This window comes from Diabrotica virgifera, chromosome 9 (genome assembly GCF_917563875.1).
Source record: "Diabrotica virgifera virgifera chromosome 9, PGI_DIABVI_V3a".
NCBI classification, from domain to species: domain Eukaryota; kingdom Metazoa; phylum Arthropoda; class Insecta; order Coleoptera; family Chrysomelidae; genus Diabrotica; species Diabrotica virgifera.
In genome coordinates, this window is record NC_065451.1 from 155,138,036 (window position 1) to 155,165,122 (window position 27,087).

At 32.1% G+C, this 27,087-nt stretch overlaps 1 protein-coding gene across 1 annotated transcript; it reads right to left on the bottom strand.

Annotated features, from left to right (window-relative positions):
• Window positions 1–1,265: 1,265 nt before the first annotated feature.
• On the bottom strand, window positions 1,266–26,730 carry LOC126892264 (transmembrane protein 70 homolog, mitochondrial). Its single transcript, XM_050661777.1, has 3 exons — window positions 26,417–26,730; window positions 13,641–13,883; window positions 1,266–1,567 (listed from the first exon to the last, which is right to left on the bottom strand). The coding sequence occupies exons 1-3, from the start codon at window positions 26,639–26,641 to the stop codon at window positions 1,358–1,360; spliced, it is 678 nt and encodes a 225-aa protein (XP_050517734.1). The 5' UTR covers window positions 26,642–26,730; the 3' UTR covers window positions 1,266–1,357.
• Between the last annotated feature and the right edge of the window lie 357 nt (window positions 26,731–27,087).

Sequence of the window (27,087 nt, forward strand, 5' to 3'; positions counted from 1 at the left end):
ATGTTTGAGCTTTTGAAATATAAGAAAAATAACGGCAGAAATTTATTTCCGCTCTAGAACAAGAACAAAGTTTAATGAACTAAAAATTGAACAGTGTGGTCCTTCTCAGAGGCATTTTTCAGTATGTCACAAGTGACCGCAAAAAAGGTAAGTCCGTGATAATACACATTTATAACATTTATTATAATCTGACATTTAAGTTAATTGTGACAGTTGTCATTATCGTAATCAGCCAAATATGAAAAGGGTATTGCAGTTTAACCCTTTAATTTGCAATTTGGTATAAAAACAAATCAATTGTGTTTATTGCATTTATAAAATGGTATTTTCTTTGATTTGTATAGTCTTATAAATTGTACAGATTATAGTCGTATATATAATTCGTTAAATCATTTTTTGTTCGATTATAGCGCCATCTATCAACAATTAGAATAAATGTTATAACAAACTGTGATCACGGACTTACCTTTTTTCTGTCACTTCCAACTTAATGCGTTAGAAAGAAATCGAAAAACTGTGATGCACTGAAAGATGCCTCTGAGAACGAGTATCCATAAGTGGCAAACAACCTCAAAATGGTCATAGAAGATATAGAGATAGTGTTGATAGGTTATTGCCTTTAATAAACAATTACATATGAACCACAAATTAATATCTGTGATTATATACGTGGAATATCACATAATTTGTCCTATTAAATGTACCTCTTATATACCTACAAATTTTGCATTATTGTGAATAAATATTTGGACATATAATTTTCTTTTTTATTCATTTTCGAGCAGTTGATTTTGAGTTATTGATCTCTAGCAATTGCGTTCGACCGATTGATCTAGAATTAAAATTATGACACATTATCTAATTATGACACATTATCTAAGGTGCAACGAAGTTCACCGGGTCAGCTAGTTCATTATAATTTTAATATTTAATATATAAATTCGTGCGACTGGATGACTGCTTACGTAAGAGGAGAATATAAATTATTGAAGATAAATAAACTTTAATAGAGTTTATACATTTAAATGTATTATTTTAGTTTCTGCAAAGATAATATAAATGTAGTAATAACTCCGACATTACGGCATTTAGGTATAGGGAACATGTATGGTATGATCAATAATCAGTATTTCTTAAGGACTTCCAAAGGTAAAATATATACAAGGTGTCCCATTTTAAATAAGAAAGTTCAATAGATTTCCAGAAAAACGGCAGATCTGACAACAATGTAATTAAAAATAATTTTTCCAAAAATAAATATAGTATTTGTTTATAATTTACTATAATTTCTATTTAACTGTTATCACAATGGTAAAAGTAAAATCTTAATAAATACAATAATTTAAAAAGTCATTTGCTAATCTTTTTTATTGCTACTGCTAGGTATATTGTCTGTAGTCTGGTACAATTTGAAATCAAGTGGTTTGTCGAAGCCCATTATTTTTGCATAGTGCTCAGGATCTTCGAAGAGCCTGGGATCAACAAACAAGGCTTTTCCTTTGGCTTCAAATGTTGTGAACATGCCAGGTACTTCAGATACCACTACATCTTCTGGTGTGAATTCAGTCTAAAACATATTTCAAATTACGATAAATTAGATAATGTTATGTTATAATATTATACCAGAAGAAAAAACAAAAAGCTTATTAATAGCCAAAGAACCAATAAGAACCAAATTGGAGTTAGACAATCAAATTATGCAACAAGTAATGACTTTCAAATACCTGAGAATTAATCTATCAGACGACAAAAATATAGACAACAATATAGAACAACAATATAGAACAACAATATAGAAGAGGTGAAAGACAAAATAATTAAAGCCAGTAGAACGGCTGGATGCCTAAACGACACAATTTGGAAAAACAAACACCTAAGAGTGGAAACAAAGGTCCGACTATATAAGTCAGTTATTAGGCCAGCTTTGACTTACAGGACCGAAACAAGACCAGACACAAGCAAAACACAAACACATCTGGAGACCAACGAAATGAAGCTCTTAAGAAAAATTGCTGGAAAAGGACTACAGGACTGGGTAAGACATGAGGAAATCAGACGCATATATGTGGGGTAGACAATATAAATACGTGGGTAAAGAAGAGAAAAGAAGAGTGGAATCAACACATAAGCAGGATGTCTGAATCAAGGATAGTAAGAATAGCCATGGATAAGTCACCATTAGGCAAAAGAAGTATAGGACGCCCAAGGAAAATATAGAACCACAATTTAGGGACAGAATAAAAAGTACCGTTGAAGAAAAATAGGCAGTACTTTTGCTTATATAAAAGACAAAGAAAGAAGAAGAGCAAAAATAGTTTTTAAATTACGGAACATTTCCAATGGACTCACACGAACCTGATAGAACAGGAAAGTTGCAACTGAACCCCTTATAGGTCAGCGTTGTATTTATAGATCACCAAAAATTTTATTTTTTTTAAGCCTTAAAATTTGTTTGAATTAAAAGAAAAATTCTCCTTAGGTATTTTAGGCTTTAGCAAGCTGAATTATAATTAGTTGAAAGACTGATAAATTGTTTACATACTTGAATGAATTAAGGAAGTGAAAAAAATTATATACAAAGTGTGTAAAAAGTATTTATTTCCTTAGCTAAGCTTTTTCGACAAAATTGTCATCTTCAGAGCTAATGTTATAAACAAAAAGGAATCTTATAAGAAAAACATGTCTAAGTACAAAGAGTTTTCGACGAAAGCTTTTCGTTTATAAATTCTCAAAGTGTGTGCGTTAGTGCGTTGCCGGTCCTGCAATACTTAGAGCAGATTTATCGATGGATTCTTATGTAGTTTTGTCTTCTGAATCCAAATCTGAAAACGGCATTTCGATATCTCTAACCGTCTTCGAGATAATCGACCGCAAAGTCTAAAATGTGACGTTACAATCCTTTTATTTTCTGCCGACACACTAAACGTCAGTTGAAATCGTTGCAAGTAAGTAGGCTAGTTTTTTAATCTGAATTTGTTAAGCAAAGCATAGGTTATTTACATTTGAGTTTGACACTTCGTGAACGTCAAACTAAATTTTAAATTAAGTATTAATCAAATATCAATGACATTTGATAGTGAATTTAATTATTATATAAAATAAATAAGATATTCAAAAATACAATTTGAGTATATTTTGAAAGCAATAAATTATTAACAACTTTATAAAGGTATATACGAGTATACGGCCTCCCCTTTAATGGGAGTACCTAATGATAAATGCACTGTTCCATTTGTTATGAAATTAAAATTGTTATTATAGTCGGTTCGCTAAACTCAGACACAACTGGCTAGTGATTTTAGTTGGTAATTTTTTTTTGTTTTTTGCCAACTTTGCCAATATTGGCAAAATTCTAATTATTTAGTAATTGTTAACTATTTAGTAATTATTTTTTTGCCAAATTGGCAAAATTACTGACTAAAATCACTAGCCAGTTGTGTCTGAGTTTAGCGAACCGGCTATATGAAATGTTTGAAATAAAAAATGGTCTGATATGTGCAATTACATCCTTCTAATGGAAAAAAATATTTTAAGATTTTTCTCAAATAATTATGGAAACCAACAACATTTTTATTTATAACTCTTTTATTTTTAATTTGACGAAGAAAAGTTATTCTTCATAAAAAGTTCTTCATGGTCTACGATTTACAACCATCATATATCAAATTTTATTAATTTTATACGAGGTATGTAAAAAATATGAATTTCGATCAAGAGTAAAGTACCTTTATAGTTCGCAACATTTAAATTAGAATGATATAATTGCACATTAAAACATAATTTTTAATTCTAAACAACTTTTCATAAAAGCAAATTTTTCATTATAAATTAAAATACGTAAATAAACAAAGTTTTCGTTATGATAACAATCGTATTTTCAGCATGTTTCAACTAAAGTCGATATAAAAGGAAGTACCACTACCTAGCATCGTATGCACGATCATCTTAAAATCAGATATATAACTATTATAATCTAAGAATCTATATCTAAGCATTATAACTATTGTGGTATTATATTTCCAATATCCTATCAATAAAATAAAAATATAAACATCTAACAAATTTTCTGACTTTGTTTATATTTACATATTTTAATAAAAAAAGTTTCATATTGGTCCTTGTTTATCATTTACTCGAATCATCATTATAAGTTTTATTTTACTGATCTATAAACAGAACACTGGTATTTAGAGTTATCAAAATGTACAGTATTTAAGTATTCAGTCGAATGTGAATCTGTGCACAAGTCATTGTATTTTTTTTTTGTTTATTGCGATTTGCGTAAGAACTATCATATTTTACATATCATAGGAGAACAGTAACTAATATTAGTCTAGTAAAATAAAATTACATTACATGTAAATCAAAATGTAAATTTGTACAGGTTGAAACAAATTTTATATCAAAGTTTAGGTGGGTACAAAAGATATTTTCAAAAAAGTATCCAAATCATACAAGGGGATCATTGTTTAAATAATTAAAAAGGGGTCATTTTGCAAAAAAAATACTTTTTTAACTGCTGAAGTCATTCAATTACTAAAAAAGGTCAATAGGATTATTTTCTGCAAAGTTGAAGGGTAAATATTTCACATAAGACTTACTAAATTAAATTTGACCCCCGATTTATTTAAATAATTATACATAAAACTTTAAAAACCTATTTGCAAAAAATTATTTTTAGCGTTTTAAGTAAGCACTATAAAATATCTTATTTTACAGCATAAGTTACGCTATGTTATCAGTATTAACAAAAAAAATTGGTCCAAAAATATTTATTATTTTTTGAGATATTGAATTGGTTTATTAAATGTTACTCTATTTTCAATTGCAAAAACGCGGTTGTTGCCAAAGAAATATTCACCTGTATTAAATCTTATTATTTTTATTTTTTTGTATATTTCCGATAAATGTATTGATAACTTAAATTTCAATTAAACTTCCCCCTAAAATGGCATTTGAAAACTATTCAAATTTGATTATTTTTTTTTTAATAACGTCGCGGGAACTAAATAATTTGAAATGCCGTTTCGATAATTGGGTTCCTGGGAATTTTTCACTAATTAACAAATTTTTTTTGTTTTTTTTTTCCTGTTCTTTTTTTTCTTGGAGTTATATTACTACGGGCCCTTTTAGGGTTAAGTTTCATTAATAATGTCAAAACTCTAAGTTGTAGATTCTAGACCTAAAAATATTAAGATTGGTCTAAAATCACTTAAATAAAATGTGCTACTTACTGAGTTACAGGGTGTTTTATTAAAAATTTAAAAATTGTTTTTACCAAGTACTTTTAAACTATTTGACGTATCCTTATCAAACTTGGCAGAAAGTGTGGGTACTGTACAGTCTACTAAATTGTGATAAATAAAAGTTTCTAGCTACTACCAGAGGCGTACGACAGGGGATAGTTAATGGTTGACCCTTCCCAAATTCTACGCCGCTGAGGGAATTACTATAATACTTTCTATTAAATAATATGCTCCTTACTGGTAACGATTAAGTCATTAGTTTTCGAGACATTGGACGTTAAAAATGAAACGGCACAGTTATTTTGATTCATTCATTCATTCACTCATTTTAAACTTCCAATATCTCGCAAACTGATGACTTTATCGATACCAATAAAGTTATTTACATACAAAGTATTGGAGAATCGAAAAATTTCGCTAAAATAGTAATTCACTCAGTGGCGTAGAATTTGGGAAGGGTCAATCATTCACTATCCCCTATCGTATGCCTCTGGCACTAGCTAGAAACGTTTATTAATCACAATTTAGTAGGATGTATAATAGCCACACTTTCTGCCAAGTATGATAAGGATACGTCAAATAGTTTTAAAGTACTTGGTAACAATAATTTTTAAATTTTTAAATAAAACACCACTGTAGTTTAGTAAGTAATTTTATTTAAGAGATTTTAGTTAAATCTTAATATTTTAGGTCTAGAATCTACAACTCAGAGATTCGACATTCTTAATGAAATTTAACCCTAAAAGGGCCCGTAGTAATATAACTCTAAAAAAATGAAGAAGAAAAAACGACAAAAAAATTTTGCTAATTAGTAAAAAATTCCCAGGAACCCAATTATCGAAACGGCATTTTAAAATACTTAATCGCAGCGACGTTATTAAAAAAACAAGGGGGAGTTTAACTGAAATTTGAATGTATCAATACATTTATCGAAAATATAATACATAAAAATAAAAATAATGAGATCTTATGCAGGTGAATATTTCTTTGGCAACAACCGCGTTTTTGCAATTGAAAATATAGTAACATTTAATAAACAAATTCCATATCTCAAAAAATATTAAATATTTTTCGACCAATTTTTTTTTTGCTTAATACTGGTAACATAGCGAAACTTTGTCTGTAAAATAAGACATTTTATAGTGCTTATTCAAAACGCTAAAAATAATTTTTTGAAAATTTGTTTTTAAAGTTTTATATACAATTATTTAAATAAATAGGGGGTCAAATTTAATTTAGTAAGTCTTATGTGAAAAATTTACCCTTCAAATTTGCAGAAAAAAATCCCGTAGACCTTGATTAATAAGTGAATTACCTCAGCAGTTAAAAAAGTATTTTTTTTTTTGCAAAAATGACCCCTTTTTAATTATTTAAACAATGATCCCCTTGTATGATTTGGATACTTTCTCGAAAATATCTTTTGTACCCACCTAAACTTTGATATAAAATTTGTTTCAACCTGTACGAATTTACATTTTGACTTTTTTTTTATTTTATTAGGCTATATACACTTCTCCAAAAATTAACGCACCACCTTAAAAATTGGTCATTTTTAATGTCTCGAATTTCCCAAACCTGTTGTCTTAAGTGATTTTTTAACATGTTATAGCCTTATTCTTTATCAATATCGCTGTAATAATATTGTTGCTAGAATTGTAGACAGATAAATTGTCATTGTATACCGGGTGTAAAACTGTAATTTTTCTCAAAGTTTGCACCCTGTGAAATATTCTTGCATTTATAAAATATTGAAATTAAAATCCAACTATAGCCTCATCTTTTTTTAACATTCTGTTTTTTGATTCAGTCGCTTATGTTGGATAATAAAAACGTTAGGTACTTTAATAACCAGCCTTGTTTCTCGTCAATACAGGGTGTTTTTAAATAAGTATGGCAAACTTTAAGGGGTAATTCTGCATGAAAAAATAATGACAGTTTGTGCTCTTTAAAGATATGTCTGCAAATGCTTCGTTTCCGAGATGCGGGGTGCTGAAATTTTTCTCACAAACTGACGATTTATTTATTGCTCTAAAACTATGAAATTTGGTGGGTTTTAAGAGGTAGTTATTGTGCATTTTTTGAGGTCCAATTAAGAATTGTATGTTCACCATTGGCGCACATAAGGATCATATTACCCTTATGCGCGCCAATGGTGAGTATTAAATTCCTAGTTGTATATCAAAAATGCGCAATATCTACCTCTTCAAACCCACCAAATTTCATTTGCATATCTTAACGACGTTCTACACCTTCGGCAAAGAATTAAGGATTTGCATGAAATTTTAGTATGTTACAGTTTACTTAAAAAAACTAAGACTTGATTTTTTAAAAATTGTTTTACCGTGCCGTTTAATTATTATTAAGGGTCAAAGTTAAGTTTTAACATGGGCTCTTATGGGAATCCTTAAAAAGTGAATAACTTTTGACCCAAATTTACGATTTTTAATTATTTGTGCTTAAATTAAAGGTTTTTTTGTAAGGAATAACATATTAAAAAATGAGGATTGTTTGCCGTACCATTTATTTTTAATTTATTTATTATAATTAATTCCGTAATTTATTCCGTAATTTCCGTAATTTATTATAAATTATTTTTATAAAGTATTCAATACTGAAACATATGATTTGAGTATTCTGCTATAAATGCATTGTTACCAACTTTCGCTTGCATATAAGTTTCCCCCCTGTCCTCTGAGAGGCATACCCCGCAACGAAGGTGTAGAACGTCGTTAACCGGTTTTAGAGCAATAAATAAATCGCCAGTTTGTAAAAAAACTTAAACACTCCCTATCTTGGCAACGAAGCATTTGCGAACATACGTTTATAAAGCAAACTGTAATTATTTTTTCATCCAGAATGACCTCTTAAAGTATGCCATACTTATTTAAAAACACCCTGTACCGACGAAAAAGAAGGCTAGTTGTGAAAGTACCTAGCTTTTTTATAATCCAACATAATCGAATGAATCAAAACATGATGTTAAGAAAACATGAGTAGTCCATTCTTTCACGGTTTTTGCTCTAAATTTTAAAGAAACGCTTGGTTTGACATGAAATTTGGCATACGTATAGCTTACATGTCAAAGAAAAAAAGTGATATTGTGCCGATGTGTGCTTTTGCCCTGGGGGTGACTTTCACCCCCTCTTGGGGGTGAAAAAATATATGTCCAAAATAAGTCCGGAAATGGGTAAACTGACTAATTTTAAGTAACTTTTGTTCTATAGAGCTTTTTCGCCAAGTCAACACTTTTCGAGTTATTTGCGAGTGAACATGTTCATTTTTCAACAAAATAACCACATTTTTGGACGGTTTTTCGCAAATAACTCAAAAAGTAAGTATTTTGTCGAAAAAAAAACGTTCTTAGCAAAAATATAGCACATAAAAAAGTAAAAAAAATGGTGTACGCGTTAGGTCTCTGGATCTCGTAGAACCAGAGTTATAGCCAATGAAAAATAGATTCATATTCACCAAATTTCAAATAGAATATTTCGACGTAAAATATCCAAAAAATTATGCACTTTTTGGGGAAAACCTATTTTAACTTTTTTAAAGTGTTTAAAAAAAGCCTTATTTCTGTTTTTACAAAAAGTTTCTAGCATTTTTAAGCAAGTTACGCTCAAAATAAAGTTGGTCCCTTTTGTTTTTGCAAAAAAAATCGGGAAGACCACCCCCTAATTAGCAACTTAAATGAAATTAATCGTTACCGCTCCACAAATTATTTTACTTATGTTGTGTTTATATGATCTGTAAGTTTGATCGAGTCAAAGTGCTTATTTTTGAAACAATTTGGTTTCAAAGTAAAATTTTTAAAAATTTAAATTTTGAAAAATATGCTTTTTTCAAAATAACTTTTGTTAGAGATACCAAGAATCTCGAAAAACAAAAAAAGTCAGATTTGCTTTTCTGAATATCACGTAGTTTTTTGTTTTTCTGTTAGACAAAAATTGATAAAGATTTGGTGTTTCTAAATTTGCATACATTCGTGATCAGTGACTCGTTCAACCCCTTTTAACTACAGCCCTTTCAATAATAAGGACTTTGAACCGATGAAACTTACAGATCATATAAACAATATACACGAGTCAAGAAACTTGTGAAGTCGTAACGATTAAGTTCATTTAAGATACTAATTAGGGGGTGATTTTCTCGATTTTTTTACCAAAACCAAAAGGGACTAACTTTATTTTGAGCGTAACTTGTTTAATTTTGATGTTGGAAATTTTTTTTATAAAACAAAGTGAAGCTTTTTTTAAATAATTTAAATAAGTTGTAATGAATTTTCCCCGAAATGTGCTTAATTTTTGGTTATTTCACGTTAAAGTATTCCATTTGGAATTTGACGAATATGAACCTATTTTTCATTAGCTATAACTCTGCTTCTACTAGGTGTAGAGACGTGATATATACACCATTTTTTTAAATTTTTTACAGGCTATATTTTTGCTAAGAATGTTTTTTCGATAAAATACTTACTATTTGAGTTATTTACGAAAAACCGTCTAAAAGCGTGGTTATTTTGTTGAAAAAATGAACATATTCACTGTCAAATAACTCGAAAAGTATTGACTTAGTGAAAAAACTCTATAGAAGAAAAGTTACTTAAAATTAGCCAGTTTATCCATTTCCTGACTTTCTTTGGACGAATATTTTTTCACCCCCAAGAGGGGGTGAAAACCACCACCAGGGCAAAAGCACAGATCGGCACAATATCACTTTTTTTCTTTGACTTGTTAGCTATGTGTATGCCAAATTTCATGTCAATCCAAGCGGTTCTTTAAAATTTAGAGGTTTTGCAATATTTTACCGTTAAAGAACGGACTAGAGGCTATAATTGGGTTTTAATCTCAGTAGATACTTCCAATATTCCTCAAGAGTCACGCGAACTTTGAGAAAAAATAACAGTTTGATTGGTATACCTAGTGTGACCAACTCCAATTTAGTCGAATTCGGGACAAGGCTGAAAAAAAAATACCAGAACTCCGGGACTTTTCAGCGAAAATAGGGCCATTTTCCAAAAACCGAAAGAAAATAACATTTATCAGCCATTACATCGATGCATTCGGCATACCTGGGACAGCTGATTCATGTGTATACATGAACTGATATTGTTTTGAATCGTCTCTTCAGGAGACGATATTTAAAATACAGAAACGAAAAAAAGTCAACAGTTTGAGTTTTCGTAGAACTATAATCCCACGATATAAAATGCATGCATTTTGGTTGTGGTATTAGTATCACACTCTAGAAATTGTCAACTTTTTTTCGTCCCACCAATTTCTTCAGAGGAATAACATACCTACCTATTCAAAATTTCAAAATATAATTTTACCAAAACGTTGAAAATTCGGATGGCCCGGAAGCCTTATCCGGGACGCCGGGACACGCCTTCGTAATTCGGACCGTGTCCCGGATTTTTCGGACTAGTTGGTCACACTAGGTATACCCAGTATAAAATGACAATTTACCTATTTAGCAACAATAATATTACAACGATATTGTTAAAGAATAAGTCTATAACATATTAAAAAATCACTTAAATCGGAGAGCAGGTTTAGGAAATTCGAGACATTCGAGATTATTATGGATAATAAATGTAACAATAAAGTAAATGATTGTGAAATAATATGGACATAATTCATTGAAACAATTTATACATAGACAGCCTATTAACACATTGCATGCGGATGTCTGATCCTATGACTTTACTCTGAACGGACAAAAAAAGCACATAGGTATTAAAAATAGTATAATCAGTGGCATACATGCGCACCATCCGCATATTGGTAAAAGCATCATGTGGCTCACATGTATGCCATACACACAGAACGTGTTAGATTCGGCTAGATAGTTATTGAATTTGGTAGAAGTATTTCTAGCTACTGCTATTTATATCTTCACTTTCTCGTCCAGTCCCACTTAAGCGCTGGTTTCCTCGAAAGCGGTGCCGACAACCTGCAATCGTAACACTGCGATGAATGACATCATAAAAAACCGTACCATGCAAAATAATAGGGTTGGTTTCCAAGGATGCGTTGGAAGCCACCGCTTGCTGAGCTTGCACATTCCATTGCCGCAGTGAAGAACCTTGAATTTTTCACCGTAATCTGACGTAATTCCTCGCAGTGCTACGGTCGCTGTTTGTCGATGCCGCTTTCGAGGAAACCAGCGCTTTACTGTTTAATGTAACTCAAAAATATTTAAATTTCTCAACTCTGTCTATAAGATCAATTCAGGAGCTTGGAGGAGTAAGGGCGAACCCGAAAAATGATCGTTTCAAAAACAGTCTCATCTTCCTCACATACTGTTGAAGGCCTGGGCTAGTGTACATCGGCACTAGTTACTTAAAACAGGGCTAAAGATGTAAATGGCGCCGGAACTATCCGAAAGGATCTCCCCGGCAAAAATGCCATATGATATTATTATTATACTGTTAAAGAATGCGTCTGTATATTATAACAGCATGCTTCGCACTTCATACTCCTAAAATTTCGTAAGAAATAATATACCAATCCATTCATGTCAGAAACTGAACTGCATAATCGTCTAGAAGAGTAAAGGCGAACCCACAGGCTTTCGTTGCGTTTCCGTTCAAGGTTCGCCCTCTTCTCCTCTGCTAACGCGTCGGTGTTTCTGTATTTCTGTAGCTTAGTAGCTTTAATTGGTGAGATACAGAAGACAATGAAAATCAAATTGAATTCAATTGAAGCTTTATTTGTGAATTTTATTAAAAACATTAGGAAAATCCTCTTATGTTTTTAAGATCTACCTGAAGGATTTCCATACCGTAGGAAAATATTAGGGTGTAATTTGCATAATAGTAGAAAAACTAAATTTGCATAAAGTTTATTGTATATTGCAATTTTTATTAGTACTTGGCGATACACTTTTCGCTTACCAATGCGCCTTTCAGTATTCTGTTCAACGTTTCTGAGAAAAGATTCTAGTGATGAGCCGATGTTCCGATAGAACGTGACACCGACAAAAACCATCTTTACAAAGTGAATATAAGGCATAAATAAGAAGGATTATTATAAAAATTTTACAAGTTTAATACTTTATTACAGGGGTGGCCAAATTGTGGCTCTCGAGCCACATGTGGCTCTTTGAACGATTATTTGTGGCTCTCAAGAAATGTATCTGCATTACTTTTTATTTTTGTTTCAAGATGTCTTAAATTACTGACAACAAATAAAAAACTAAGTGTAACATCAGGACTTAGACAAGGATAACCCTTATCACTGTTGCTATTCGATTTGGCCTTAGAATATGTAATAAGTAAAATAATATCGTATGAGCTGACAGGGAGATTTCCGAATCGAGGATCAAAACTAATGTTGGCCTTTGCTCATGATCTAAGTGCAGTCGCTCATTCTATAAGAGTAGGTGTTTTCACAACTCGAGGAAGAAACAGGTAGTCTGGGCCTTCGAATAATGAATAGAAGACGAAATTCATGCTAGCAACCAAAAATCCAATACCAAGAGTTAGGCAGAACATGCTAGTAATCAAAAATTGAAGGCCAAGAGTTAGGCAGAACAACTATTCATGACCACAACTTCGAAGTAGTAAAAGGGTTTAAATATCAAGGGGCGGTTACTCTATATCAGCGGGAAATAAAATAAACTGCTGGTATATGAAAGAAAAGTCATCAGAATAATATTTGGCCGTCAAAGTGATGAATTGACAGGAGAGTGGATAAGACGCCGCAAAGCTAAAAACTGGTGACTGTATGGTAACGAAATCATAGTCAGACATATAAAAGCTAAGATAAAATGGGCAGGTCATGTGGTAAGATCAGGGAAGACAGAGTGTTACAGGCAGTGTTTTTTGAGAAACGGTAGAAGATCAGTATGCCGTCCTGGAAGAAGGTGAAAAGATGATGAAGAATCGAAGTATCCTGAATTAGTGAAGGCTGCTTATAGAATTATTTGCATATTTGAAAAAACGATGTGAACCATTTTATTTCACTTTAATATTTGTGAAATCCAAACGAGAGAGAAAAATTGAATACCTTTTTTACACTTTTTAAATAATTGCTTAATTGCGGCTCGCGAAAAATTTCAAATTTTGAAAAATGGCCCTAACTATCAAGGAGCTTGGCCACCCCTGCTTTATTATATCAATTTACTATTTTAGTTGGGAACAAGCCGTAATTATTCACTTTGTAAAGATTTTTTGTCGGCATTGTAATAGTACAGATTATACACCATATCCCTCGGTAGACCGCACGCTCTAGTAGAAATGCGACGATAAACCGCATAATCTAGTAGCATCACTTATTCGCCCATTACTATTCTAACATGTTTGTAAACTTTAATTCAGTTTTCCCGAAACATCGTTCGCCCTTGCTCCTCTAAACTCCTGAATTCCTGTCAATAAAAATAAAATATACATACCTCTTTGGTTAAACAGAAGAAATTAACATTATTTGCGATATAGCTATTGGTGCTTGGTTTGTAGTACAGATGTGTGACATACTTCTTCGTAATTAAGTGTAACAATATAGGAGTAACGACTGTAAAAAAGCCAATAGCAGTGTAAGCAGCTACAATAACAGGTACATTTCCAGTCGAGGCTATTTCATTATATAAAAAAGGTTGGGCTATAATTCCAACTACACTTGATGATAATGAAAATATCTGCAAGCAAAATTATGTGGATAATTAAACTTGTCAATTATTAAAAAGACAATAAATATCTTGTTACCCCTATAAATACAAAGACAACACATTTCTTTGAATTATGCTGCTAGATTGTCTTCCAACCCTATGTATATATGTAAACCACCCACTTCTTTACAAAACACATCCACTATCATTGCCATCAAAAATTAAAATACCCACCCCTTAAAGAACATTTAATGAGATATGGTTTTGACCTGGAGCAGCTGGCACATTCTTATCCTACATAACAAACTATACCTCCCTGGACTACTAACAATCCCATTATTGATTATATCCTTCACGGCATATCCAAAGAGTACCACAAATCCCATAATGATAACAATTTATATCAAGAACGGATATCAAAATACACTGGCTATAACAAGATTTTTACTGATGCATCAAGAACTGAAATCAGACATGCAGTGGCCTTTATACTAGGAAATACTGATTATGGGAGAAGCAATTGCTGTTTTTTTTTTATTTTTTTATTTAGCTAATGCCTCGACAAATAATGGCCATTGGCATGGTAGGTACAGCAAATTTTTGCAGTTAGGTACCTAGTGTCATGTGTAGTGTGTGTATTGAGTAAATGTCTTGTTACTTTGCAAAGAGACGCTAATTGTATCCGAACGTCTGCGGTCCCTCCGGTGAGTACCAATCCCACAAGGACATAAACTATTTTCATTTATTAATTTATAATAAACGAAAAATTTCTGACCCTAGTGAGATTCGAACTCACACGACCATTCGGACCTTTCAATCCAAAGGTAATCACTCTTACCACTGAGCCACAGGGGGTTAATTGCTGTTTTAAAGGCATTAAAAATAGAAAGACTCTTGCAAGCTCAAACTTTCTTCTCTTTACTGACTCTTATCTGTTCTTCAGAGCTTAAAGCAAATATATCCAGCACATGCTATCCTGCAACAAATACAACTTGCACTTTACCACCTACAAAACAGACATGCAAAAGTTAGATTTCTTTGAGTACTGAAACACACACATTGCTTTGGGTAATGCAAGTATAAAAAAAAACGAAAAAGTAAATGAATTAAATATGGATTTCTAATAAGGCTAAACTTAAAAATGTTAAAGAATTGGCCTAAACTGCAAATTCCAGAAAACAAAAGGCAACAAAAGAGCTACCATCTAAATGTTCCTACTATGAGTGTCCAATAACTGTCCAACATATTGATTGAATAACCTCTTTATTTCTATAAAAGAGCCATCGACATGCCAGAAGAACCAAATAAACTTCACTTCCTTCATTAACCCACAACTGCTACAGAACAGTCAGCATGAACCCTCAATAGTTTTAATACGCCAAATACCCATTTAAGTTTGAAAGTTAGGGAGCTCTCTGTCCACCTCTTCTCTAGTCAGTCAGTGTTTCATACAAAGGCAAAGTGAGCAGTTTTGTTGATCCTGTTAAATTCAAAATAATTACGTAGTGTAACTTTACAACCTAACTGCACCCTGGAAATTTTCATGTCTCACAGCGAATATCCTTGGAGCAGATATACTTACCTAGATGTTTTTTTTTTCTTTATTTTAGAATTTTAAAACTGGGTGGCAAGGAAAAAACTGGAGAAAAGATCCATAGGAAGCAGACGTAACTAATGGCTGAAGAACCTTAATGAATGAAGAACTTATAATTGCCAACCTTCAAGGCAGAGATAGCACCTGGAGAAGAAGAAAAACTGGGTCACGCTGACCCGTCCATAGCAGTTGCGAGATAACTTTTTATCGGTAGCAGTTACGAGTTAAAGATATAAACTGTAATGTGTCAAATACAATCAAATTCCTTATCCCTAGATTACCAGGCTTGTTCAGCCACACATGATTACCAGACTATTGTAAATTTTACTACCTATTAACCCCTTAACGTGCACACTAGAGTTAACCCGAGCACGCTAAAATGTCCAAACTGTGCACACTCGAGATAATTCGAGCAGCGTTGTAGTTTATGTTGTATTTTCTCATAGGCTGGGCAGATTATCGGAGAACAGGCCATTTTTGGGAAAAGTTATTTACCATCAATTTTATTGCTGGAATCGAATCTTATGATTGTATATATTAATAATATAGGTATGCAAAGTCCGCAGATAGTGTGCTACTATTTTTATAAACAAAATGGCGCCCGAAAATCGTGTTTTTTCAATTTCTGCTCTATAACTCCAAAGATTTGAATTTTACACCAAAAACACCCAAATAAAAATTCACCGTAATTAAATTCTGCATAGAGACGTGTTTTTTCCGATTTACTTCGACGAAAATTTTCTTCGGAAAATGCCGGTTTTTCCAACAAAATCTTTAATTTTCAACTAAAAGTTTAGATATATAATTGTTTATCAATAATTAAATAACTTGGTAGCATAAAAGATCGTTTCGTATAGATTATAATTCCAGAAGCCGATGGAAATTGAGTGAACAGTTTAGCAACAATTGAATTGTTAATTAAAAATTTACGGTCGCTATAATAACCACAATAATTATGATACATAAGAATAACTATGCTTTTTGTATAAAAAGACATTGTGCATATCTAATGTACTTTACAAAATTGAAATTTGACTATTTAAGCGGCCTCAGGAATATTTTAAAATTATAAACACTGTTTTGGCTTATAAACAAATAGAATATGGCGGGAAATATTATTAGAATTTAAATTAAATCACGAAAACAGTGTTGAAAAAAAGCGGCAGCACGCTTTTTTTAAAAGAAAAAACGTTTAATTGTGAATAGTGGTTCCTCAGATACAACCGGTCAAAGTTGACCGGCATTTACGGCAAAGATATAAACAATAGGATCATAATTTTTGAACCATCACCTTTTTATTTTTATCCTCTGTCTTCACACCAATTTTCATATCTTTAAAATAATCATAACATATATTATTACATATAACAAAAACTATCGATATTACGAGTGAAAATTGCCAAAAATAGCAAAATTCCAATCAAAAATCAGGTTGGAGAAAATATAATCTCAAAATTCAAAATCGGTATACGTTAAAAAAATGCGTTTTCTCGGCTTCCCATGGATCAATTTTCTTCATTCTTTTTTTTTGTTCCCAAGTATCTCGAGTAGAGCCATCTAACTAACGCATTGTTAGATGTCAAAGTTGCTTTTGTTTTGTTATAATAATTTAATTTATTTATTATAACAAAATTTTTAATTTGTTTAAATAATTATACAGCTTTCAAATGAGAACATTTGTGTTTTTAACGTTAAAAGGTATACTTGTAGTAAGTTTATCTAAAAAGTCTACAACTGGGAAAACTATGTAGTTTTCTTTTCTTATAAATAAATTAATATATTATAACAAAACAAAAGCAAATTTGCCATTTAATAATGCGTTAGTTAGATGGCTCTACTCGAGATACTTGGGAACAAAAAAAGAATGAAGAAAATTGCTCAATGGGAAGCCGAGAAAACGCATTTTTTTAACGTATACCGATTTTGAACTTTGAGATTACATTTTCTCCAACCTGATTTTTGATTGGAATTTTGCTATTTTTGGAAATTTTCACTCGTAATATCGATACTTTTTATTATAATAATATATGTTATGATTATTTTAAAGATATGAAAATTGGTGTGAAGAAAGAGGATAAAAATAAAAAGGTGATGGTTCGAAAATTATGATCCTATTGTGTATATCTTTGCCGTAAATGCCGGTCAACTTTGTATGCCGGTTGTATCTCAGGAACCACTCATCACAATTAAACGTTTTTTCTTTTAAAAGAAGCATCCTGTCGCTTTTTTTCCAATACCGTTTTCGTGATTTAATTTAATTTAAGGCTATGGGTACATAATTCGCAAATATTTTACGTGTATCCCTACTTTTTCTGTCTTTACACGGCAAATTACGTGTAGTAAAATTCACACTTGTATGGATATGTAAACATTACTAGAATGTCATTCTACTTGAAAATGTCATCATTAATTTAAAGAGATGGGTTTTGAATGTTCTTGGATAACTGTTATTTTTATAATTGCAAATTATTAATTCAATTAATAAATGTGATAATTTTTTCACTAACTATGTATTCAGTGATTGTAATAATTTATTTGTACAACAAAGACTAATACTCAATCAAGAAAAGAGGAAAAGTGTTAAAGTGATTTTTTAATAATATATTGTTATGGAACGCTTACAATTTTGAACATCTTTAGCAACAAAATACTTGGATTACAGAATATATTATCCTGATGTATTCTCTGCTTGGATCTTCCACAAATAATACACAGTAAATAACTTTTTATTAAGTTCACGTCTTAAATCAATTATTTATCAAATACACTATATATCAATAATATTTAATCAATAACTCAACATATTCCCGATGCAATGTCAAATATTTAAAATTGTCACTGATTGTCAGTGTCTGACTGACAATATATATGCTGACAATATTATATTCGGCTGAGTGCGTTGTAAGACAAAGATAGATTTGGAAAATATTACCACGGCATTGTGTTCATTTTTTTCGAATCCTGAAAAAACCAATAAATATTTTTCAAAAATTTAAACACAGAATGAAAGACTAAATTATTACCGAGGACCGAAAGTCCCTTAGAATAAATAAAAAGTTTATTTTGAATGATATATTTGAAATTAAAAATCACTCTAAATTTTCTCTTAGTTTTTCACCCATGTAACTTATTAAAATAAACATTATAGAAGTTCTCAGGGACTTTCGGCCCTCGCTAATAACGTAATCTTTCATTCTGCGTTTAAATTTTTCAAAAATACTTATTAGTTTTCTCAGGATTCGAAAAAAATGAATCCCCATTTGAATAGCATTGCAGCCGAAAATACGTACCGATCCTCTTAATATTTCTCGAGATATTCTATTTGTTTAAAAGCCAAAACATTGCTGAGGCCGCTTAAATAGTCCAATTTCAATTTTGTAAAGTACATTGGATAGGTACAGTGTCTTTTTATAAAAAAATCATAGTTATTCTTTTGTATCATAATTATTGTGGTTATTATAGCGACCGTAAATTTTTGATTAACAATTCAATTGTTGCTAAACTGTTCATTTAATTTCCATCGGCTTCTGGAATTATAATCTATACGAAAAGAGCTTTTATGCTATCAAGTTATTTAATTATTGATAAACAATTACTTATCTAAAATTTTAGTTGAAAATTAACGATTTTGTTGGAAAATCCGGCATTTCCGGGGAAAATTTTCGTCGAAGTAAATCGGAAAAATCACGTCTCTATGCAGAATTTACTTACGGTGAATTTTTATTTGGGTGTTTTTGGTGTAAAGTGAAAATCTTTGGAGTTATAGAGCAGAAATTGAAAAAACACGATTTTCGGGCGCCATTTTGTTTATAAAAAAAGTAGCACACTATCTGCGGACTTTGCATACCTATATTATTAATATATACAATCATAAGATTCGATTCCAACAATAAAATTGCTGGTAAATAACTTTTCCTTGTATTTTGCTAATTAGCCCAGAGTATCACTCGAATGCAATCGAGAATTGAAAATAACAATATGAAAACAAAGAAAACATATATACATTTTACTAATATATAATGTAAAATATAATATAATAATAATAGGTTTGTTCCAACACAACGAAAAACAGTCATGTAACAAACACGCTCCTGCGTATGCGCAGTAAACAAAATACATTCCAACAAAAAGATGATCGTTGATCACATCATCCTTCCGATTGTTCCAACAAAAATTATTGTTATCTTCCAGGACGTCCAGTGACTGTTTCGTGACGATTTTTCAGTAATCGGATAAACGCAGGTACTAGTGATGTTGAAAAAGTAACTATTTGTTACAAAGTACTCGTTACTTATGAATACCGAAAGTAACGATTACTATACAGAGAGGCAAATCGTTACATTGATTACTTCATTACTCCGTACTAATCGTATCAGAGCGAGTAACGACTATTATATTTACTTTGATTACTTTGACTACTCTGATTACTTCGTACCAATCGTATCAGAGCGAGTAACAACTATTGTATCTACTTTGATTACTCTGATTACTTTCTTACTTCGTACCAATCATATCAGAGTGAGTAACGACTATTGTATCTACAACCAGTACCCTTGATTACTTTCTATAAAAAAATACCAATCGTATCCCAGCGAGTAACGGACGGGACCGGTATTTTACGAGTGTTGTCGAATATCGTTATCGGTATGAAGCGTTTTAAGGGTGTGACAGAATACCTATACAAAATACCTACCTGCTGAGAAATACGATTCTCGATATGATTACTCAAATAGAAAAGTAACAAAAGTAATCATAGTAATTAAATCATTTTTATCTCTTAAACAGATCGGTGAAGGCCGTTGTTATATCAGAATACCTATACAAAATACCTACCTACTGAGAAATACGATTCTCGATATGATTAACGGTACTCAAATACAAAAGTAATCATAGTAATAAAAGTAACGAATACTGTAAATGATTACTTTATACAAAAGTAACGATTTGTAACGAATACTCGAAAGTAACTATAATCAACAGCACTAGCAAGTACTCCTTGGGCTGATCTGCGCACTAGGATCACTTTTTTCATTAAGAACAAATTGAGTTTTTTTGGCCGGTTTAAAAAAAACTGCATTAATGGGTTAAAAAAGGCCTTGTAAGTAAAAAACGTATATTCAAAATCTGAATAGGTGAGTTTTTATCACCATAATAACATATTTTAAACGAATAAAAAATAGAATTGGTTAATGTTTTGAACAAATGGTGCAAATTTTTCCATGATGCTCACTGTATATCGCATGTTTGCATTCTTGGCAATATGTAGTTGTCAATCGTCATTTTTGGTTTGGACAATAAAAGCAAATTATTCTTTTTGATTCTTGATATGTGGGAACTTCTTCTGCAGCAGGTACTGTTAGAATGCGAGCTATATTATGACGAATATTATGATGAAAAGAAGCAGTTGTGAATCTTTGTTTCATCCATGGTTTGGCTAGAAACTGGCTGAAGTCAACTATATACTGGTACAGAGACAGGGGCTTTTGATGTCATTTTAAGGCATTGTATGTGTAAATGACGTAGAAATTAATCCTGGGTATATTAATCATATCATAAAATATACACAACAGCCATCTTTGGGTTTTCCTGTTACAGCTCATGTTGGAACACATTTGGTCTACATTATCTACGTCTGATTTTGTGTTATTGTAATTCTGTAAAATTACAGGCTTGCCTGTTTTTCTGACACTTCTTCCGTTTTGTATGTAGTTTCGAAGATGATGAAAAAAGCAAAAAAAAATGAACAGCTACTAATAAAACTTCCGCTGATACAGGAGTATTGTAGAATTGTTAAATGGTACAACTGCACACGACATTGTGTAGCTAACAACTAAACTAGAAGGTTGCGAGAACCCCAAGACCGAGCGGTGACCATAAGTAGCCGAAAATACCTACTTGAAGTATGAGCGGCGTAAAATTTACGAGTGTCCGCTAATCTAGGATTAAAGACATACATTTATTACATAAAATACAGAATAAGAACAGGTACCGGTAGATGTGCTGACAGCTTGCATAGATGGAGAAAGGCTCTTACTCCAGAGTGTGACTGTGGTGCGCAACGGCAGACCGTCCGCCACATTATTGAGGGATGCCCCCGAAGGCGGTACCCTGGAGTTTTTGATGAGTTCCTGAATGTGACCGAAAATGTTTTACATTATATTAATACATTAAGATGTTTGTTTGTGATACTTCATGTAATGTTTTATATACTTTTTTTAAATTGTGTGTTCTTATTGTATCTATGCCATACGATAAATAAATAAAATAAATACATAAAATATAATACAGTAAAACCCCGCAAATCCGAACCCCGCTAATCCAAACCAACAGAAACTGAAATTTTTTTAAAAATTCACGACAAAAACTTAAAAACATTTTTATTTTTTTTATTTATTAATCATACGGGAAAACCCCATTAAAAGTGTAATTATAAAGTCAATAATAATAATAACTAGCATCAACACAAAAAAGTAGTACACCATAAGAAGATACAATGCAATAATACAAGCAATCACAATATACCTAAAATATAAGATGTAACAAATATATCTAACACACAACACTAAATTTAACAAGGCGTTAAATTTTTGCAACAATGAACATCATAAAGCCAGAGATCTCTTCAGTTGATCCAATGAAATATTGAAATAAAATATTTTTCCTATCTGATCAAACTCCCTATCAGAAAAAGCAACTCGATTCAGTGAAAAACGAACTTAGAGTGCGTCAACAGGCTGGTGAGCAAAATTTAACTATTAAGTACTTCAACAATACACCGAAAATCTGTAAAAAAAAACTAAAACCGGGCAGCCCTATACTTTATTACCAAAATGTTAGAGGACTAAGAACTAAACTGTCTGACCTCAGCTTGAATGTCAGCAACTGTTCCTATGATATCATTATCTTAACTGAAACCTGGCTCACACCTGAAATTACGGATGCTGAACTTGGGCTTCTCAACTACAACATCTACAGAACTGACCGCTCTAAGGACTCCAGTGTCTTCAGTAGAGGTGGGGGAGTGTTGATTGCCATTAAGAACTCGATTCCTTCTTATCAAATTCAGTCTGATCCTTCGATTGAACAGTTGTTTGTTCTCTTTAATAACAAATCTATAATCGGTACAGTATATTTTCCACCTAAATCTATAGCTACTTTATACCAATCGTACTTTGAACAGCTTATCACTATAAGCGAGCAATACGATAGAGCAAACCTTTTTCTATTGGGTGATTTTAATCTTCCATCTGCAGTTTGGGATGTCGATGATTATTGTTCCGTTGCTTCTCCTCAGCCTACAGCTACACAATCTGAAGCTGATTCTATTGAAACTATATCCAATACCTGTGCTTTTTTCAATCTCTTCCATACCAACGAAATAACCAACGATAGAGGGGTTACGCTTGATCTCATTTTATCTCCATTGGGTATTGATGTATTGAAGGCTATCGACACTTTAATTCCAGTGGACACACATCATCCTCCGCTTGAATGCAGTTTGCCACTCAAAATCACAAATGATCATTCATCTGGTGAAGAGTATTATTATGACTTTGTTCATGCTGACTATGCAGCAATTCGTTCATCCCTTGAAGCAATTAATTGGGATGGTGCACTTCAAGGAAAAGAGCTCTCTGACATGGTTTCTGTATTTTACGACATTTTTTATTGCATCATTGATCATTTTGTTCCGCTAAAAAAAATCTGTGATAAGAAATATCCATGCTGGTACTCCTCTGAGCTGAAGAAGTTGCTTCACGAGAAGAAATCAGCGCACAAGATATATAAGAGCACAAGGTGTCCAGAAAGTTATGCAGCATTTAGTAACTTAAGAACTAGATGTAAATTTTTATCAAGACAGTGTTATGCTGATTACATTCAACGTACCGAATATTCTATTGTTAATAACGTTAAATCCTTTTGGAAATTTGTAAGTAGTAAAAGGGAAAATAACGCTATACCTAATACAATGACTCTTGGAGATCGTACTGCCTTCAATGGAACTGATATTGCTAATCTTTTTGCTAACCAATTCTCTTCCGTCTATACTAACCAATCCTTACATCCGCATGTAACCCAGATTTCACCTTTGGTTAATGTGTCTAATTATCACATTGAAATTTCAAAAATCTACGAAAAACTGTCTGAACTCAATACCAACAAAGGTCCTGGTCCTGATGGAATTCCCCCCACTTTCCTTAAAACATTCAGCTTCATTCTATCGCGCCCACTTTTTTATATATTTAATAAGTCTATATCAACAGGGGAATTTCCAGACTACTGGAAAAACTCTTATGTCACTCCAATATATAAATCAGGTCGAAAATCGGATATAGGTAACTATCGTCCCATTTGTATTCTTAGTGCTATTCCTAAAGTTTTTGAGAGCATTATTTCTGATTATTTAAGTTATGACTTCTCGCCAATTATAGGGGCCCAACAATTTGGATTTACATCCAAAAAATCAGCAGAATTGGGTCTCATAACATATGTTGATTTTTTGACAGATGCTCTTGAGAGGGGTTTACAAGTTGACTCTGTGTATACTGACTTTTCCAAAGCTTTCGACAAAGTTAATCATGAGCTCTAGATTCATAAACTTTATTTATACGGAGTTGATGGCCTTATATTGAAGTGGCTCAAGAGCTATCTTACGCAAAGATCGCAAATTGTCAGGGTTAATCATCACTATTCTCATACCATCTCTGTTACCTCAGGTGTACCAAAAGGATCACACTTGGGACCTCTGTTGTTTAATATATTTATCAATGATCTAATACCCTGTTTCCAAGTAAGTGAAACTTTGTTATTCGCTGATGATTTAAAATGTTTTAAAATAATCACATGTGAGGCTGATTCACTTAGTCTACAAGGTGATATTGATCGCCTATCTAACTGGTGTGTGCAAAATGGTATGTGTTTGATGCATCCAAATGCCATATTCTTCGTTTCCACCGAACTCATCATCCAATCATCTTCGAATATAGTATAAATAATCTGACCTTACATTCTGCCTCTGAAACTAGGGATCTAGGTGTGATCCTTGACTCCGCCCTTAGCTATAAATCACACATTTCCAGTACAATACAGAAGTCTATGAAGATGCTTGGCTTTATAAAAAGAACCACTAGAGACTTTACAAACATCTCAGCTATTAAATCTCTTTATTTCTCCCTGGTTAGATCTCATTTCGATTACTGTTCCACAATTTGGTCCCCCTATTACTTTACTCATAAACTGAAAATTGAGGCTATCCAACACAATTTTCTGAGATATACTGCCACTAAGATGCATGTATACTATGACTATTCTGTATTAGAGCGCATACTGAACTTACCTCCTCTTGAGGTATGCAGAAAACAAAGAGACTTAATTATTTTATTTAAAATTATCAACGGGCTGTGTAACTGCCCCGAACTTCTCTCCAAAATATCTCTATTTGTCCCCAGTCGTTCGACTAGGCAGGTGCAAACCTTTTATGTCTCTTTTCATAGATTCAATTATTCTTACAACACATTTATTCCTAGAACTCTTCGATTAGCTAACTCATTAAATAACCTCGAAATTTTTAATATATCAGTTTCCCGCTTTAAAAACCTAATTTCTTCCCTAACTTTTTAATATTTTCGGCCAGAGCTTTTGTATTGTGATTAGTGTTACATGACCTGTATGTATTAGATAACTTAAAACCGTTATACCTTGGAACATTTCCGAATTGGTTTAGGTGATATCTTTTGTTTGTAATTGTACTGACCTAATGTTATCTTATTCTTTTTTGTAACTGTATTACTCATAGAATTATTTTTCCTCAAACCACTTTGTTATGTTATATTACGATAATTTATGTTATATAATTGGTTAACATTAATGTTATATAATTGAATAATTATGTTATATAATTTAGAACACTGTAAAATTTATATCTGAATAGGGCTTGCCCGTGAATAAATAAATAAATAAATATTCTTTTCAAGTAAAAGTACCTATAAGAAATAAAACATCGACATTACTAGCATTCAATAATCCCATATACCTATCGACTGGGCTATGAAAACCATAGGACGTTCTGTGGTAAGAGACATTGAATGTTTTATGATAGCGAAGGGCTCGATTGGGAACATTAAAATCAATTTGGCGCAAGAGACTTGGACAATCAATTTGTGCGTTAATCAACTTATGCAGAAAGACCGCGCCAGAGATGTCACGACGTAATCTGAGAGGAAGTAGAGAGAGATGGGACTCTACAGTTGAGTAATCATGGTTAACTATAGTTAGATAAGATTTGAATGCGCAGTAACGTAAAAATTTATGTTGGATCCTCTCGACCGTATCGATATGGTTTTGATAGTAAGGGGACCAAACTACCGAACAGTACTCCAACAAGGATCTAACAATTGAGCAATAAACCAATCTCATTGCTACCACAGAAAAACTTTGCTTGAAGACGTGAAAACTTCATATACTCAGTGTCAGAATGATTTTTAAGATATAGAAGGCATACCTTTTTTCCCTTGTTAATTTTCTTAGGTCTGAGGAGAACATGTTTATTATACAGAGTAAAACAAGAAAATTGAACAACGTAGGATTAATAATGCTTTAACGTTTAAAATTTCTCAAAAATGAATACGTAGGTTTTAAACGTAGTGCTTATGAAGGTACTCATAAACTTACTTCGGTTTTCTTGCACTCAACGTAGGTCCAAAAATATTGTCCACACTCTTGCGAAAATGTTTTGCAGCTCAAAATCAACGACAACGAAAGCTTTAAATTATTAGTTAGGCTAATTTTCGGATAATCAGAACTTTTCGGAATCCGAACAGGCTGTCCCCCCAATTAGTTCGCATTTGCGGGGTTCTACTGTAGTTATAGATATATTAGTTAGTAATTTGTACATTCAGTAACTGTAAAACCCGCTAATAACCTTTAATGGTTGATGCTTCAAATAAATATTAAATAAAAAATATCTTACTTTAACTGCTTTTATTTGTGGGGTAAGGGATCCATAGTAGATTTCTTTTGATTCTGATTTATTTTCTGTTGAATATAATCTTATATCCAGTTTGTTATATAAAGAAAACGTAGATCTGTGAATGTTACTTTTAGTGAAATTAATTGTTCGTGACAGACACGAATTATGTGAGTTTATAGCATTCCTTAATAAAGGAATTACTCGAATACAGGACTTTATAGACATTTTTCTCTAACAAATTTTTAAAGACAAAGTTTAAATGAAGTACAAAATTTAACCTCACTTCTTATTTCATATTTTTAGGAACTTCTTCTTCTTCTTCTCTTCATTTGAATGGCCTTAGCTGCCAGGGCTATCCGGCCAGGATCCGTGAATATAGACTTGAATATTCAAGAGCCGTACCTGAGGTACATCTGGGCTTAAGCTCATAGCTCCTGAATCTGAAATATTAAGAGATAAAAAAAAAAACTTTGTAATTGTTTATAAGTTCCATAACTAAAGTTCTACTATTAATGGTCTAGTTCTAGTACTACCACGCAAAACCGCACTAAGCACAAAGCACATGCATTGCAAGCAAGCATAAAGTCATAAAGTTTTTAAGCAAGCTACACACGAGTCATTGTTGATGTTAAAAACTTTTGCACTGCGATTAATGTCTTTGAGTTTAAATT